The sequence below is a fragment of the Colossoma macropomum genome, unplaced genomic scaffold (assembly GCF_904425465.1).
Source record: "Colossoma macropomum unplaced genomic scaffold, Colossoma_macropomum, whole genome shotgun sequence".
In the NCBI taxonomy this organism is placed as follows: domain Eukaryota; kingdom Metazoa; phylum Chordata; class Actinopteri; order Characiformes; family Serrasalmidae; genus Colossoma; species Colossoma macropomum.
Genome location: NW_023494800.1, coordinates 25,973,271 through 25,992,017, shown reverse-complemented (window position 1 = coordinate 25,992,017; position 18,747 = coordinate 25,973,271). Strand labels below are relative to the sequence as shown.

The 18,747-nt window shown below is 39.5% G+C and overlaps 2 protein-coding genes across 4 annotated transcripts in view; one reads left to right on the top strand and one right to left on the bottom strand.

Annotated features, from left to right (window-relative positions):
* Positions 1 to 3,766: 3,766 nt before the first annotated feature.
* On the bottom strand, positions 3,767 to 5,979 carry LOC118820580 (ankyrin repeat domain-containing protein SOWAHA-like). Its single transcript, XM_036588938.1, has 2 exons — positions 5,012 to 5,979; positions 3,767 to 4,379 (listed from the first exon to the last, which is right to left on the bottom strand). Exons 1-2 carry the CDS (start codon positions 5,865 to 5,867, stop codon positions 3,808 to 3,810), a joined length of 1,428 nt encoding a protein of 475 aa, XP_036444831.1. The 5' UTR covers positions 5,868 to 5,979; the 3' UTR covers positions 3,767 to 3,807.
* Positions 5,980 to 7,534: 1,555 nt separating this feature from the next.
* The window catches only part of sept8a (septin 8a), a 34,388-nt gene continuing 23,175 nt past the window's right edge, over positions 7,535 to 18,747 (top strand). Inside the window, exons 1-3 of one of the 3 annotated variants that reach the window (XM_036587622.1) lie at positions 7,871 to 7,919; positions 8,275 to 8,308; positions 18,227 to 18,341. Coding sequence is in view for 2 of the 3 variants with exons in the window: in XM_036587620.1 (XP_036443513.1) it covers positions 7,890 to 7,928; positions 18,227 to 18,341 (154 nt within the window). In the remaining variant the exon portion in view is untranslated. Of the gene's footprint in view, positions 7,929 to 8,274; positions 8,309 to 18,226; positions 18,342 to 18,747 lie in introns of all 3 variants that reach the window. The other 2 variants (XM_036587621.1, XM_036587620.1) reach the window with 2 other exon arrangements.

Genomic DNA, 18,747 nt, shown 5'->3' with positions numbered 1-18,747 from the left:
CAGCTAAGAGACTGGTCTGATGGTTGTTGCTGCAACATCTACTTCATGAGTCCATCCATCAGAAGCTCATCTGCACAATGATTTCATAGGGAAGACAGTCTAGACTGTACATCTAGCATATTTGAATATTTATGCAAAGTGTAAAACATAATGTAAACATTTTGTTTTGTTTACTTGAACCTGTTGTTCACTGAGGTCCTCAAGGAGCATTAATTTCATGCCACTATGTACTGATATACGAGTGAAACGACAATAAGTTCTTCTTGACTCTTATAACAGGTGCAGATCATGAGACAGAGACTAGCAGAGATGGTGTTTATGCAGTCACTGTCCACTTTATTAGAAATGCTTCCAATCTTAAGAAATCTTCTACCTCTCACTGGCCACTTTATGAGCTCAAACAGGTTGGTGTATAATTACAGTCTGTGGCCCATCTGTTGATGCACAATATGACAGCCCATTCATCATTGGTCAGTTTCTGACCACTGGACTGACCAGATATTATTTGGGTGGTGGATGATTTGGTAACACTTTACTTGAACGCTGCTACATAACACAAGCATAACCATGCCATAAGCATGACATAGCAGATGTCATACTGTCATGAGTTGTCATGAATTATGTTCTTACGCTGTCATGAACATAGTAAGAACATAATCTGCTATGTCATGCTTATGGCATGGTTATGCCATTGTCATGAAAGAGGTCATAATGATTGATGTCTTAATGGCTGACCAGAGGACAATTGACAAAAAAATATAAAAAAAAAGCACATAGCGTACGTCGTCATGACATTAAACATTATGACCTCTGTCATGATGTTTACCAGTGATGGTAACAATACACTGTAACATTATTGCACATAATCTGTCATGACAACTCATGACACCATATGACATCTGCCCTGACATGTTTATAGAAGAGTTATGTCAATGTCATGAAGCAGGGTTCAAGTACAGCGTTACCACCCAAATTTACCTGGTCAGCACTGGTCCTGTCTTTAGTAACTGACCAATCATGAACAGGGTATCAGATACAACAGTGTTGCTGGGGTTTTTTTTACACAAAACCAGGTCCTTGCTAAGTCGAGGGTGGTTTACCGCTCGAAAACACCCAGCCAAGAGTGGCTCTGTGGTCAAACTGACCGCTGATGAACAGATATAGGATGGTTAACACAAACTGTGCAACAACAGATGGAACAAATGCCAGCAAACAAGTGTTTCCAATAAAGTGACCACTGACTGTACAGTCTGTTTTACAGAAAACTGATTATTGCACATGCGGTCAAACAGTAACGTTCTATAAAACAAGAAAATTTGACGGGATTGCTCATAATGTGTCAGAGCAAATGCGCCCTCAATGTATTTGTACCTTAAAGCATCTCAGAGGATATTTTAATTTCCCTTATTCTTAAACATTTGTAATGATTAGAGGTGGGTAGAGTAGCCTAAACCAATACTCGTGTAAAATGACTGATACTTGGGTAAAATAATAACTCAAGAAAATGTAAAAATACCATCCCAAAAACCAACTTCAGTGGAAGTACAAAAGTATCAGGTCAAAAAACTGCTTGAGTACTGAGTAACTTACAGATCTGCAGTGGAACGCCTTAGCAAATTCAGCATCTATCAGCATAGGAACTAAAGACTATATTCTTTCTTGTTTGGGATTCTTTTGGCCTAAAATGAAAAGCTGAAGTTCCAAAGATTTGTCCGATCACAAAGTAGTACAGATGTTGCATGATCAAATTAAACACAAAAAAAGAAATTAGTAACTAAATATGAATGGCTAAAATGTAACACAGTAAAAGGTACCCTTACTCACTATTATACTTGAGTAGAAGTAAAAGTATTATGATTTGAAAATACCCAGGAGAGTACAAAGTCCTTATGGGAAAGTCTGTCCACTTGGTGGCCATCTTGGCAACACCACTGGGCAGTTATTTCCAGTCATACAAGACCAGACTCCTATCTCTTCGAAAACACCTAAAAATCTGAAACTGAAGGCCAAATTACTGTACAAAACCATATTTGAGATGACTAGTAAAATGACAAATAACTTTTTTGGGCTGTTCTGGCTGCTGCGCTTGCAGAGATCTCCACTACTGAGGGGAGTTTCCCTGCTTGCAAGCTGTCTGGTTCTTTTTATTGAAGGGTGGGACTTTCTCAATACACAGATCTAATGTTAAGTGTTATGAGCTTTCACATTTGTTGTTCAACCACTGACCTGTGTCCTCCTTTATAATGTCTCTGGTACAAATCTATCAATATTTTATTTAACTACATGCACTTGAATCAATGTAACTACCCAGCTCTGGTAATGAAATTCTTCTAGAGTTAGTATGAATCTGCACTGTTGTCTCTTATTGTACAGCATTTATACAAATTGTATTATATACAGAATAATTTTCAGTTACATATAAATCAAATTTAACAGAGCATTATTTTTACTTAGCAAAAATATCAGGAATTAGTATATTTACACTGAAGAATAATCAGTCGTGATACCTGTACTGATTTTTAAGCATGAATTTGTTTAATCATTTAATCCTTAAATGATTTTTGAAAACAGTTCGATAAAATTTGAGCTAAAATCATCATGCTGCATAATCTGCATCAAGATCAAACTTCAGTTTAAAGGTCTGAATTTAAAAAGCAGATTTTTGAGAACATTACATTGTTTACAAATCTGCAAAACACTGATTTGAGGTGCTGATGAAGGAACGGATATTTGACAACTCAAACTGCAAGCCAGCTCAGTTCCTCACTCTAATGACTAGGGCAGGATACCATTCAAAAATAACCAAATGATTAACACCCATACCAATGTGGATATTTTGACTTTGATACAAAGTGCTGAATGACACTTTTTTCAATACATTTTTTAAATAAAAATTTCAAAGTGGAAATGCAAATCAAATTTATATCGTAGTGAAATTTGAGATTTCATGAACGACCGAAGTCGATTTGTTGTGACACAAAATAATTCACAGCGCTTAGTGAATAATAGGTCTTCAAATTGATAACTGAATACTGCAGTTATTACTGCAGTTTATATGGTTAACTCCATGAACTCTGGGCTTAGTGTTCTCTTATTCATCCAAAATCTTATTATTCAGTAACTATTCAGTATCTAATACAAACCTAACATATCAGTTATGTAGTTATGACAGTGAGGGATTGAAGTGTGAACCCACATACAGGCCTTTAGAGTTTAAAGAGGAATTCCACCAATTTCTAAAAAATTCTGCTATTGAGATGTAAACCAAGTCATTCAAAGTGGTTTAATGTAAAATGATGGAGAAAATTGTGGAGAAAGGCTCGTACAGTGGTGGTGATAGGAACCAGGGGTCACAATGTCTACAACACAAATATAGCCATTTTATTTACTATCCAAAACCACCAGTGGACCTACACACGTCTTCTGAGTTTCTATATGTAATTATGATATGATAAAATAGTCAGAAACCTGAAAATAATATGTTTTGGGGACTATTGTGCCTCACAACGCCTGCATGTCTCCACAATGACTTCTATTTTTGAGAGGGAGCTTTTGGAGGCATTAAACTCTTCAAACGTCTGGTTCCTATCACTACCAGGTTGGAAAATGTCCATGTAAAAATGTAATATGACCATTTTTGGTATATAATCCCACACAAATGATATAAAAGTCGACCTCAAGGGATAAAATAACATACAAGAAAAATGTGTACAGGCCCTTGAAGACTGAATTACGGAGAAATTTTGAAAAATAGGTGGAATTCCATTACAAGGGGTTAATGTTGTTTTAATTTAGCATAAGTAATGCTTAGGAAAACACGTCAGACAGAACCCTGTGCATGGGTGAAGGGTGCTCATCCCTCTCGTCCCTCCCTTCCTCAGCCACAGACAGGAAGGAGCCCCTGACCTTGGGCTTCTTCTTGTACCCGATTGTATGAGGCTGGAAGAGTCTGCTGATGGTGTGGGAGTGTCTGTGCGCCTCAGGCTCCTCAGCGCTCTTCTGCGGCTCTGGGCCTTGAACTTTGACCTTCGGTGCTCCGAGGAGCTCCCGCAGCTTTGTGGATACACCCTTGTGCAGGTAGTGGTGCGGCTTCTTGCCGCAGTTGTCCCGGACATTAGGATCCGCTCCATAGTGCTGTACCAGGAGGTTCATGATGTACTCCTGATCATGCAGGGCAGCAATGTGCAGCGGTGTGTAACCAGCAAAAGATTTGCCATTCACATCCACCCCCTTGCCCTTCTCTTTGGACAGCTCGATCAGTTTACATACCATGTCGCTGTTGCCGCACTTGGCCGCCCAGTGAAGGGCCGTGAAGCCGGACACGAAGTCCCTCTTCTCCGCCAGCTGAGTGTCATTGAGCAGGTGGCCATACAGCAGACCTGTGAGAATGATCAGAACATAAATGCTTTTGTCAAATGTACTTAAAGAGCTCCTCTGCCAGTTTTTGGAAATCAATAATATATGACCCCTTCTGAAAGCACTGACACTGGCCCACATTTATCAAGCATCTCAGAGAAAGAGCACTGATCTAAGACCAGGTCTCATCAGGTCATGGAATCTTAGATAAAAAGCACAAGCTGATCATAGATCAGTATTATTACTCCAAGAAGCTTGATAAACGTGGGCCACGATTTGTACTTGTAGTTACCACTTAATTCAGGCAAGCTGTGCCATCTGGTTGAAAATTGAAGACTAATATAAATGAATCAGTAACTACTATGGAATAATATGTATATTATGCAGTTTAAAGAATGAGGAGGAGACGTGTAGGCCCTTCGGATTTAAGGGGTTAAAACAAGATGTCATGCGGACAAACAATTAATTTGGTTTGTCAGACAAAAGTGGTGCCCTTAGTTTTTGATTTGAGATTATATTACCCAACAAAATCCAGCCACTGTACAGAATATAGAGGTGAGGAGAATATAGTGGTGCCTGTTTGATATATACAGTGATCATAGGCATGTAAATCAGACAAAAGGTAGAAAGTCAGGACGCCTTTTTTTGTACAGACCCCAGTGTCCCACTGCGGACGACACCAGCCACTCATGCTCTGTGGTTTCTAGTGGGAATGTGTCGCCGTATTTGGGCTCATCGACCGGCCTCATGCTCTTGCAGTGTCTCCTGGTTTGTGGTGAACTGGCGCCTGCCATACTGTCTGTAGACGGCCTCCTCTTATATCTGGGTGAACTAGGAGGCTCCAGCATTGACCTTGGTGGTGCCAAATGCTCTTTGGGGGCATTCACTTCAGGACAAGCAGTGATGACCACTGGAGGCATTCTTAACGGCAGTGCAAACGGCTTGCTGGTGCTTGCCTGGCTGGGTCTAAGCTGCTGGGTGTCATCTGCGCTCAACTTGAGCGGAACCACGAACTGTAAGGACCTCTTGGCTTTGACGTCCACAGACTTGATCCTTTCGAAGGCCAGCTCTATGGGAGAGCGTGGCTGGCTGGTGTTTGGGGAGTCACCTTCCTTATCTGGCTGAACTTGCTCTTCTGGCTTGTTCGGGCCGGGTGCCTTAGCTTCTTCACCTTCAGCATGACTGTCCTCCCTGTTTTCCTCTCCTGCTGGGTGTTGTCCTGGTTTATCCAGTTGACCTTCCTCACTCTCCCTTTTCTGAGCACTGCCATCACCGGGTTGCGTCAGTAAATGGTGATATTTCTTCTTCAGGACGATGTACTTGACCTCTTCAAACTCTTTCACCACGGCAACGTTGTTGACGAAAGTCTTGAAGAGGTCTCGGTTCTGTTTCTTCTCCGCCGGATCACTGCAGTTTAGCTGAGTTTTGAACTGAGCCAGTAACTCCGAGTTCTTCACCTGTCCGCCTTCTTCTATCAGCGCCCTCAGTATCGCCTCCTCAGAGATCTCCATTTTACACACGGACGGCTAAAAAACATGAAGGAACTGCTCTGTTTTCTTCCTCGAATCCTCCCCGTTTTTCGACTGCACCTGAAGCCGTCACCTGCGGCCGCCAGTTCCGGGTGAACTGTACACGTAGACGTCATTTGAATAATGTATGCAGGCGGAGGAGCCGAAACCTGAGGCTCTGAATCACCTCAGACTCAGAACACAGGCTTAACGTAGCGCGTTCAAGACCTGCAGCGGTGTTCATTACTCATTCATAACTTCAATAGTCATTCATAGCTCCCATATTAATAGATCTGGTGGTTGTTTTCATTTTTTTTGGCGACGAACGGCGCTAAAGTCAGAACTTTATAATTAAATGACCTGTGATAGGCTATTAATAGCCTTAATAAAAACAACACTACACTCAAAAAATAACTTGTTGTATGAACTTAATTCAATTATGCCACACATTTTCATTCAATCAAGCCAGCATACATGACTTAGTTACCTCAACATAAAATTCAACTGTTGATTAAACGAAATTAAAACATTTCAGTGCAGTTTATTTCAGTTTCCTTGCACTTTCATTACTTTCATGCACTTTCATTAATTTTTGTCCATTTTACATAAAAAGGTTACTTAAAGTTGTTTAAATATTGACGTGTTTTCAGTTTGTAAGTCCAACAACCATGTTGGTTCCGTTTTTGAGTGAATAATAATAATAATAATAATAATAATAATAATAATAATAATAATAACAACAGAGGTCTTGATATTGGCTGTGCATACATATGCACTGCCGTTCAAATGTCTGGAATCACGTGTAATATTAATAATTATTTTTGCAATAACAACGTGCACAATGTAGATTGAAATGTTATAGCCTAAACATACCAAAACTCTTTATTTACAGTTCAAACATTTTGGGAACAACAAGAAGTTATGCCTGACCCGGCAATCAATCAATCAATCAAATAAATAAATAAAAGGCAAATATTGTCATATAATAAACTGTAATTACATATTTATAGTTGTTAGTTGTCAGCTTGGTCACTGCTTTTCGAATATGAACTATTTTAAGTGAATATGAGTCATTATGGGATCATGTACCGCTCCGCTCATCATCGAGCATGTCTTCATTTTTACAGCTTCCTACAAACTGTTTGAAATCTGTAGACATAGAGTCATTTAATACACGTATAACATAGATCTTCAGCAACGCTGTTTTTATCCTATTGAAAATCAAGTGGTTCCAAAATGATTATTAAGACACATATTAGACCACAGCCTAACATTCATATTGCTGTATAAACACTTTATATTTTAATAATCTACTTTAATAATCTACTGTATTGTCGCTTTTTATAACATTCCTGTAGTACCGCCGTATATAAACTGTAACACTGTGCAGTATTCTGCAGTGAGCTGTAGCAGCTGTGGGAATTTACAACGAGACTCTCACAGGAAATGCCTGTGGTGTTACTGTAGATGTGTTTTTGTAAGGGTTTTGTGTTATAAAAATACAGAATATTTTTTCTTGGGCCGTATTGGACTATATATCGTTTAGGAATAATAATAATTCATCAGCACACCATCCCAACTCTGAAGTGTAGCTGGATAAACTTCTTTTTCCACGCCCGCGGTTTAAAACTACAACTCCCGTCGACCCCGGCGCTGCAGGACTCGGGGCTCGTCGTTTGGCGCAGCAGGGCAGTTAAGGGCGTCAGAAAGCCGGAGTGACGGTTGAATATGATAGTGTTGTGTGTGTGTTTGAGGTTTGTTTTTGTGTTTGTTTCTTAGAGAGTCTTCTTTTGTGAGAGAATGACACTCCTGAGCCCAGTGGGAGTTTCCAGGAAGGAGCCATATTGAAGGAGCTGAGCTGCACTGGGTCGGTTCAGCGTTACAGAGAGAGAGAGACATAGAAAGAGAGTGGGAGAGAGTGAGTTTGTGTGTGAGAGAGAGAGAGAGAGAGAGAGAGGGAGACGAGGGCAGCACCCAGTCAACACACATACACACACACACACACACACACACACACTCCTCATCATGGCTGCCACGGACGTAGACGTGTTTTCGGTGAGTAATGTATGAATTCGTTCCTTTTTCTCTGTGAAATGTTGATTTTGTACGGCGCACTCTACGTTGTTTTCCTCAAATTAGCACCGCTAGCCTGTCCGCTACCGGGACTAACGTTAGCATGAGTCTACAAATACAGAGATCCACACAACACCGAATAAACGGGGATATTTGTGGGACGTTTGTGGACTCAATATGCTTTTTGGACCTATACAATGATAAATCGCGCCCACAGCGTTGTGTTGTTGGACACACTGCATTTTAAGCCCTGCTACTTTCTGAGAGAGCTTCGTGTTGAGTTGTGGTTTGGTTGGTTGAATGAACAAATATCTCACCTCCTTTCTGCTTTTCTCAGGAGACTTCTGGTAACTGTGGGACTGCCTCAACCAGTAAGCTAGTTTTCCTCAAAAATGTGTGATTGGAGTCTAAACAAAAGACTAAAATGTCAAAATAAAGCACCTGATAAAGATAAGAATGGCTTCCGTTGAGTATTAACGTTAGTTGACATTCTGTGCGCAGTAGTAACACAGAAAGAGTGGAGAAGCAGCACTAAATTCAGAGGCCACTGATGGCAGTGATGGAGAACGAAGACACCAGAGATCAACAAAGGGTTATTAACTTTCAGTCTATCAGGAAAAAGGGATCCTTGTGGTTGCTAAAAAAGGAGGGTGAGTGGCTCTGTGTGTGAAGGATAAGCAGATTATCAGCAAATCCTGCCTCTGGCTGTCACAGGAGCCACAGTGGAAGAAGTAGTGCATTACAGAAGTGCAGAACTCGTATGAGAGTGATATTAATAAATACAAGGTGGTTGAATAGCAGATGTTGGGAGTGGTTGTTACTTTTTGCTGAGACTTTGAATGTATTTTTAAAGCTCTGAAAGACAAAGAGAGAGAGAGAGAGAGAGAGAGAGAGAGAGAGAGAGAGAGAGAGAGAGAGATGTGACGGCTCCAGTAAGGTCCCATTGTGCTGCTCCTTTTGTGACCCCGGCGATCAGTAAGTGATCACACAAAAAAGCACTGTTCATTTGTGACAGTTTGCCGGGACAGCTGACTTTGAGCCGTTTCCTTGGTTCCTCTGTACAGCCACAGACCAGAAACTGTCTATCACAGCAGTCCAGGCTGCTCCTGCGAAAGACCTTTCTGTAAACTATTGCTTCCAGTAGGCATCAGCTGTGTTCAGCCTGTGTAGCAGAAAAGGCAGGCTAAGTGATACTATGTCTGTTATGTCTAGGGCTGTCACGATTCATTGATCAAAATTATTAAAATTGACCTTGTTGGTGAATCAGTAATGATTAATTGGGAGTTTGCAGGGAGTTTGGAGGGTCTGTCTTACAGTAAGAAACAATGAGTGATGGACACACCCATTAAATTTTTTTTTGCTTTTCAGTTCTTGTTCACTTAAGTTCACTTTGCTTAGCCTTTTTAAAAAAGCAATTACTGTTATACACAGATATGTATGGGGAAGTGACGGTGTGTCAGAGTTTGTGTTGCTATTAAAGGGGAATTCCTCTTATTTCACAAATTTTCCGTACTTAAGTCATTACGATGTAAATAAAGTCATTCAGAGGTAAGGCAAACTGGGCCGTTCGTGAGAAACTTAGTCAGAATTGTTCACAGTGGTGCTGCTAGGAACCAGACATCCAAAGAGTTTAATGACTCCAAAAGCTCCTTCACAGAAAATTATTGCACAAAATGGCAATGAATATGCAGCCTAATGCCTGAGACATAATAACAATCATTACAATAGTTTTGACATAACATTTTAGCCTAAAATGTATTTTTTAAAATCCATTCTTGGTGGAGAGATGCATGCAGGGCATTGTTAGACAAATAGTTCATGCAGGAAATGTATTTTTTGAGATTTTCCACTACTTTACCATTATCAACATTTAATAAAAGCTCAGAAGACATGTAGGTTCACTGGTGGTTTTAGACAGTAGCAAAGTCCTTATAGAAAAGTCTCGACTTTCGAGCCCACTCAACAGCCATCTTGGCAACGCCACCGCGCAGTTATTTCCAGTCATACAAGACCAGGCTTTTATTTTTTTGAGCTGTAAGAGACCTAAAAACTCGAAACTGAAGGCCAGATTACCATTTCAAAACATATTTAAAATCACTGTTAAAATCTGACAAATGTTTCATAAGTAGTTTTTGTGGTGTTTGGCTCAGTAACTCACCAAAATATGTTTTGTGTTGTTCTGGCTACTGCGCTTGCGCAGACCTCCACAACTGAGCCTGAGTAGAACGGGGGCTTTTCCCACTTGTGGCTAATCCAGCAAGCCTTTTGGCTCTTTTTACCGAAGGACTTTCTCCATGAACAGTCTACATGTTAAGGGTTACAAGCTTTCCCATTTATTTTCCAAGCAGTGACCTACCTCCTCCTTCATATCTCTGATAGTAAATAAAATACCTGTATTTGAATTGTGGACATTATGACCTCTGGTTTGACATGAAATCACTCTGTATGACTTTGTTTACTTCTCAACATTTGAATTATTGAGAACTTTTTGGAATAAGTCTCTGGAATTCCCCTTAAAGGTTTCTAAGATCACACAGTTCAAAGCAGAGTGCTTTCTAATGCTGTTTTTAGGTATTGGCAGAACACATGGTTGGGTGCTTTGGTGGTGGTAGACTTTGATTACAAATGCATGTGCTTTCGGTTTGAGTACGAATATTGATCAGCTGTATTGAGCTGAGAGGGACCTATTTTTCATTCTGGTTATATAATGGGGCAAAAAACAGCTGAGAGCTATGTTTTGTGACTCAACAGTACACGTAGTGAGGGAGCTAATCTAATTCTCATGTTTCTTATGTAATTTTTTAACATTGTTTTGCAACCGTTGCTGCCTTTCTGTGACAATTATTTTATTATATAAACGGACCTTGCACACAGGGAAGTGCTTTAAAAAAGGCAGAGTAAAGGGTAAAATTAATTCAGCAAATAAAAATTGGTAAGAAATACTTTTCCTGTTACTGTATTATTCCATAATGATATATAAAAAAACAGTTAAAACATGTCTTTTTTTCACCAGGCCTGAATTGGTGACTTTGAGAGAAAATTAGATTATATAAGAAGAAGACAGAAAAGAATAAGAGAGAAGGAGAGAAAGAGGGGGAAAACAGGGTTGAAACCATGTGTGCTTTTTCTAATACACAGTTTCACATTTGCTATAGATAGAATGGACGTGTACAGTTGACGTGACGATTTGGCACGTCCATGTTATGTCATACATCTTGTGTAGTGGGCTACACTCAGTGGCCTGAGGCCTTTGCTTTCATGTTCACTGTCATATTACATACATGAGTAGCCAGAGCAGCGGCGATGAGTCAACATCCGTTCTACTCCAAATACGTATTCCACAGCGTTCACATGTTCATCTTGTTGTGCTCACTGGACAAAAGAATGTCACATATCTAAAATCAGTAGTGTTACCCAAAGGTATAATAATCCATTGTGACATTTTGATATTGCAGAGCAAAACTGTGAGGGTGTGCATCGTGGAGAATGGTCTTTCTAATAATTAAGCCATCTAATGCAGCAAAATTTGCAAATCTATCAGCATTAATCAACAGCTCACTCCAGCACTCCTGCTTCCATGCTCTAGTGTCAGTAAGTTGTCCAACTACGTATTTATTATTCTAGTTTTGTTTAAAATATTGAGAAAGTCTAATCATGAACCCAGTATCGTGGGCTGAGTGTATCATTACACCCCTAATATTAGAAGTTCCATAGAACATCAGAAATCATATAAGCAAGCCTGTTTGAGCTACCTCACAACTCTGTATGGTTTAAAGCGATTGTGTGATGATTTGGGCATGCATTTAGCACCGTGCTAGTTGGTAAAGACGTAAAACCAGTACTTGTTAGCTATATTAGCCTTGTAGTTTCAGTGTACAAGCAAACTTCGGAGACCAAACATGTCTTAGCTGTTTGAATAATTGTGTAATTTAAATAATTTCAAATAAACCGGTCCTTCAACCACATGAACTGGATGCAATTAAATCTGCCGCCAGAGGAGCTGCATGCACATCACAAAATTATTTGATCAGTTTCATCATGTAGAACTGTGCTTTCTGACTAATTGTGATATTCGATTATCCTTAAGAGTTAATTAAACAGATATCCGTTTAAATGGTATAGAGCTGTGGGGTGACTTTTTAGGTGATGGCACTGATGTCAGGGCACTAAAATTTTAAAACACGTTTTATTATTCAAAAATACTTGAGGGAAATCAGTAGATTTTTGTGAAGGAGGCTGCCTCAGATGTGCTAACCCTACAGCTAGCTGGTATGCTTTTGGGTGCTGATGAGGAGTTTCTCCACACTGAGATGTTAGTTGCCTAATGTCAGCAAGCAGCAAGAGTAGTTAGTTAGCCATGTCAGTAATATAATATACATCCTACATAAGCAAAACTGGCACATTTTACAGTCTGGTTAAAACAAAATCACTGAATTGTTGTCCTGTTTAAAGTCCTCCTGTGATAAAACTCAACAAATACCCGAACAGTGATCTCAGTATTTGAATACTGACGCTTTGAGCGGTTAACCGTGTACTCAAGTACCTGTGCACATCTCTATGTATAACTAGTGCTTCCTGTGTGCTACCATATTTTCTGTCGCTATATAAAATATGCATGAGCATTCTTTTCTTGTCGAATGTGCTGTGTTTTTTATTGAGCAGGTTCAGAGAGAAAATCTAATTGATAAGTGCCTGATATTGATTTGTTTAATCAGAGTAATGATAAAGCACAGCTGATGTGACATGTATTCCTTTCCATGATTGCTGTATGTGACTTTTCACCTAAAACGCAGAGTAAAAAATAAATTAGTTGCTATTGTTGTTTGTGTTCATTGTTAACAGCTGCGTTGCATGAGAAATCATGACCACCCCACAACTTTCAGAGAACATCTCCTACCTTCACAGTTCAGGGTTTGGAATAGTAACTGTACCATGCCATACCGCGCTGCCTGGTGAAAAAACACCTCAAGTAGGGTTCTCAAGTATTGCTTGATAACAGAAATAAGGTTTTTATACAGCAGCATAAATATTAGCTTCACTGAGGTTTGGAAGCTGAACGTTTTCTTTTCATGTTGGTCAGAGCAGTGGTAGTGAGTGATTCCTGTTTGTAACCCGTGCTGGTTATGTGATATTAAATCATATAAACTGCACTGAGCCAATGTTACGTACCAGATGACAAAAGCGTAAAAACCTGTTTATTGTAATTTAACAGACAACCTTGGTGTATCGTAATAAACGGTTAGCTTGGTACGCCATGATTTTCTTGACTTCATGATTCTCCCTCTCTCGCACTGAAGCCCAGGACGTGTGCCTGAATTAGCATCAGTGGGAGGAGAACGAGAAGCCATAGGGTCAATTTAAAGACGTGTTGCTATCAGAGGAAAGAAAAGAACCTTCATTATCCCAATCAGTATAACTGTTATTACCAGCTTTCTTCTGGCAGCTTCAAAGTGAGTCTCCAGACTGTAGGATCCATACACCTTGGTACAGTAACAAAGCCATATTATTAACCAGCCTAATTAAGGATGTCTTTCAGTTCAAGGCTAGGATTAATCTGTGGTGGGTGGATACTTTAGGGTGGTTCCTAAGAGACAGATTAGGCTAAGCTTACTCCTGGACTCCACAACTAACTGTTGAAAATCCCTTTCAGTGTGACTAGCCTTTTACTGTGGCTGGGCTTAGAATTTATCTGTGAGACCAGTCCCTTTATTAATTGTGTATTTTGAACCGTTAGTCTCCGTGAACTGGCCTTACTGCTGGCCTTACCCCCCCCCCCCTTTTAGCTTTACCAGCATATGACAAGCACAACAAGGTGCAACCACTCAGATCTTGGTTTGTATGTGTCTTTGAGAAGAGGTTGGAAATATCACAGTATGATGTTAAATTGTATTAAATGACATGACTATTCTTTTCTATGTATATCTTGGGTATTGTTAGTACTATTTTAGAGGCTGAGTATCGTTCAGAAACATTTGATACCAATACTGATACTTTTGAATTTGATACCAATTCCTGAACTGTTTCTTTTCCAATGCCTTTCAGGACAAACTGAAAGTGGCTGTGGCTTAAAGACTGCAACAAAGTGCAAACTAATCAAGAAGCAGTGATATTAATGACATGCTTACATAATGTAATTTAGACAACCAATCAGCCATTCTGGATTTTGCAACAAGTATGCTTATTGGCTCACTGTCACTTAGGAGTGAGCAACACGACATTTCATCAATGTTGCAATAAATTATGGCACAATACACTTTTCTGAGTATATCGTGGACATCGTCAGTACTTAAAGATTACTGACCACCTGCATGTTTCATTACAAAGTGAATATGATTAGGCCTGTTTAATTGGATTTAGCACAGCACAGTTTATAAAACATTGAATAAAAATCATTGTAGTTGAAAGTTTTTTATTATTATTATTATTATTATTATAATTATTATTATTAGTAGTAGAAGTATTATAGTACTTTTTATATGTGGCACTACAGGTTCTGTTTTGTCTGTTCCAACTTAAATCTCGGGAAAACCAAAAAATGTGATGTATATTGTGTATTGTGAAAATGCCTTAAAGCATCGTCTTATATAGGTTTTTTGCCATATTGCCCACCTCTAGTGTCACTGTAAAGACTAGTAACTTCAGTATTGAAATCTGAGTTTTAGTCATTTATTTTTACCAGTTGTTAGATTTTTCCTCCTGTTCCCTCTTAAAGATGCATTACGTCAGATTTTTGTTTTAAATTGTAAGAAGTAGCAGCAGAGTCAGAAGAAAAAAATGGATATGTCTGCTCTGCCATGAGTCGCTCACTAAAGCCTGAAAGAGTAATTTAAAAGTCATTTCAAAATCAACATTGTACTAATTAAGATATCATAATACTAGATAATTCACTTATATCCTCAGAAGACATGTCCTTCACCAAGTTTTAACTGAGTTCTCTAAATCATCTTTCAATGCATGAGTAATCATCAGAATCATCCATTTGGGGAAGGGATCCGAAGCACAACGGCAAAGTGTTCTTCCACATGTTGCTTGCAATTACACATTTCCACCAGAGAGGTCTCCAAATCCCCAAATCTTACATTGTGTAGCCGTAAATACTTATGTTTGTCAACACTGAATTGAAGAAATCATTGTATTTTCATATGGTGTTTCTTAAACATGACACTACTGCTTTGCACATGCTTTCGTTCTGTTAAATCCTGTTTGTAAGCCTCTAAAACTTTGTAATACGTATTGTGTATTGTGAAAGTGTTTTCAAGTATCACAATGTTATATTTTTTGCCATATTTGAAATTGAGTGAGGGTGAGTAAAGGATAGAAAGTCTAGTTATCATCTAGACCTGACTACTGCTATTTTGCACCAATGCCACGCTAAGTTCAAATCTGGACCATCTGCATTTTTCCCACATAACACCCCTCCTCCTCTATCAGCCTAGTTCTGCTGCCAGGACGTGAATCAGATACATGGCTATGAAGGGTTTGTCAGCTCTCTGAAAGAGGCGCACATGGTCAGGTGTGTGTGTGTGTGTGTGTGTGTGTGTGTGTGTGTGTGTGTGTGGTGGGGGTGGAGAAAGAGCTGTTACGCTCCACTGGAGATTTCATATCCATCTGCTGTGATCACGCTCCGTCCAAGTCTCAGGACAGTATCGCTCTGCCCTCGGGGGGTATGCAAGAGTGTTAATGGTCCACACTGATTCACCTGTCAAAATTACAGACAGTCTGTCAAAGCGGGGAGGAGCCAGTTTGCATTTTATGTGCTGCAGGTGTGGCTAGAGAATTTAAGGAATTTTAAGTATTTGGGTAATTTTCCTATTGGTATTAAGTATTTTGGTATTTGCCTTATTTCCCAATAAGGGAATTCAGTAGTAGTGTTTGTTTGTTGTGTATTTGTTTGTTGTGTATTTGTTTTTGGAAGCTTCATCTTTTGTTAACACTCCTGTGAATTCCTGACTTTCAGAGTTAGAGGTCACATCAGTTACTTGTCAGTTACTTAATGATGGACATAATGTATAAAAATCGGGTAGTCTTAGCTAAAGGCTGAACATTGTCGTACTGCCACACTCCCCCTATGATTTCGCCGTGTCGCCTCTTTTCTTTGAAAGACTGAAGCAAGATAAGTTAAAATATTAAAATAAGAAAGATATTAATTTGAGTGCATTTATATGTGCTTAATAATTCAGTCACAGTCAGATTTGTGCAGTTATCTGATTATGCAAGTTGTCATGTAAACAGTGTACTCCGATTTCTTATATCAGATTAAGGCCTAGAAATCCGATAAAGAGAGATGGATTTTAGCTCAGTAGTGGGTTTTTTCAGTGTATGTATACCCTCACTCTGATTTCTTTAGGTTATCTCAGTCTGCGCATGTGTGAAAACGGCAAGCAGCGTTTAACACAGCACGTATTAGATGGCAACAAAATACTTTTGGAGCAATTCTAAACCAACCACATGCTTGAAGAATTTAAATATTATATATTCATATTTTCCGCTAAAGTGACTCGATGTTTGAGTTTTTGTGTTACGTTTACGTCACTTCTTCTTCTGTGAGTTTATTAGCACGTTGCAAAGGAGAAATCTGATTACTACTTTATGTAGACTCAGAGTTTTCTGATTATCTGACTACTCAAGTGCATGTAAACGCATTGAACAAATTACTGACAAAATGATTTTCTGCAGTCATTATATTAAGTGCCTGTAAACACACTGACAGGCATTGTTTAAACAAAGAAAATTAGCCAAATTCAGTCACTCGTTCACTGCGCAGCTGAGAGATAGAGACAGAAATATTAGGCTAACTAAATAGTTTATGGAGTTATGAACAGCTGTAAATCTATGCAAATTTAAAAAATTTAAAAATATTTTACTGAATCACCAATGCTGAACGAGATTTAGGTTCACCTATCAAAGTTATTTCATTCTCAGTGGAATTGAACCACATTTAGCAATCGAGTATGAACTTGGCTGTCCTTTCAGTAAAGCAGCTAAACTTACTCTGAAAACACCTCACTAAACAAAGGTTTTAAAGATGATACATTTCATAGTGTCCTTAGTATATTAGAATAACCATGTCCATCATTATTACACATCTCTTATTGTGGCTTTAAATATCAAATATATCAAAAAGGAAACCTCCAACAAGATCAAATCGGGATGATAGCAGAGGTGATCCCAGGGTATCAAATGAGTGTTTAGTCAAAGCCTAAACCTTTTGGGGCTTCGGAGCTTAGGAGTGTCGGGTCGGCCCTTGCTCCAGGGCCAGTGGCCTTCTGAAAGTTGTTCTCCACGCCCTCCTCTGTTCCCATGCTTTCTTTTGTCCTGAGTGACATTTTCAGGTGGCATTTCCTCCTCCATGTTAGCCTGGTCTGGTATATAACTGCCTATGCATTTCTCAGTATGGGGAGGAGGCTCCCTCTGTTGTCATCTCAGTTTTGTTAAAAAACACAAGGGGTGTCAGGGTTTTTGAGCCATTGTTTCTGTTGTGCTATCAGTTTTAGACTTGTGCTTGTCTGAGTGTCATTACTCGCTCTGCTGAGCCTGATGACATCAGCCAGCAAATATGCTGGGAGAAAGAGGCGGGGGGGGGTGGGGGGGGTGGGCAGAGAGAAAGCAGTGCTGACCTCAAGCTAGAGCTTCACATGGTTGTGGAAGGTCATGATGAGGGAGCGTCTCATTAGCTCTTTTGCTCTCTACCTCCACCTCTACCAGCAGCAGCTGTTAAACCTGGGTGAAAAACCTTAAAATGAAAACATCGTAGTATGAGCAAAATACTTGTCAGCTTCATTCAAAGCTCTAGCAAAGCTAAAGAAGCAAACTTCAGACACCAAACATGTATTGGCTGATTGACTACATTTGAGATTTATGAGAAAATAGTGTAAATTAGATCTAAATGTGTTATGATGGGTTGTAGTCAGTTTGTGTTGGTGTCTTTATTTTGCCGTCAGCTTTTGCTTAGAGTCATTTTCTCTGTAGTACAGTCCCCAGTGAATCTGCCATTAAGTCGGCCAGCGTTTGGCACTAATTTACCACTAATGTAAGTTGTATCCAGAGGCTTTGTGGAAACACTGTGTCCAAACACTTGATTACATGTGCAAGTGCGGTTCCCAGCTTGCTTCATTTCAGTGGAGCAGACAGAGTGAGACGAGCACTGATGGTGAACTAAAAAACCCAGCAAGGCTCTGTGATTTTTATTTTGTTTCTCTACAGTTTTGTTTTGTCTATGCTATAGATTGATAAGCTCTTCCTGGTGCTTCTGCAGCCTGAACACTATAATTTGTCTGACTCTCTTGCAGAATGAAGAAAAACGTAGCCTCAGTCTGGGCGGTCATGTTGGCTTTGACAGTCTGCCCGATCAGTTGGTCAGTAAATCAGTGACGCAGGGGTTCTGCTTCAACATCCTCTGTGTGGGTAAGCACCCGTTCCCTGCTCGTCTCATCTCTGCAGTTAAAGAAAAGCCTCACCAGTTTATAGGTCATAGTTTTCATTCAGATTTCATAGTCATATGTCATAGTCATATGCTCCTGTGCCTGCTGTGTAATCTGAGAGTCAGCGACAAACATAGCCCTGTAATTATATATGCTGTCCTTGCACACATAATTGTTAACATGATGGAAGTATATTAGGCCAGGCTGCTGCCTAAATATGGCCCAGTGTGCTACCATTGTAAGACAAATGAGTCAGCATGTTGAAACTCGGGAGGAAAAGCCCAGTAATCAACTTAATCCTGACAAATCACTGAAAAATGTATTAATTTTGACTTTAAGGCCCATGAATTTTGATCTTTAAGTCTCAGACATACCTACTAACCCTGATA

Coding starts and splice junctions, on each gene's coding strand:
- LOC118820580 (XM_036588938.1), bottom strand. CDS start 5,867: ATGGAGATCTCTGAGGAGGCGATACTGAGGGCGCTGATAGAAGAAGGC. Junction 4,380..5,011: donor GTCCGCAGTGGGACACTGGG/GTCTGTACAAAA, acceptor TCATTCTCACAG/GTCTGCTGTATGGCCACCTG.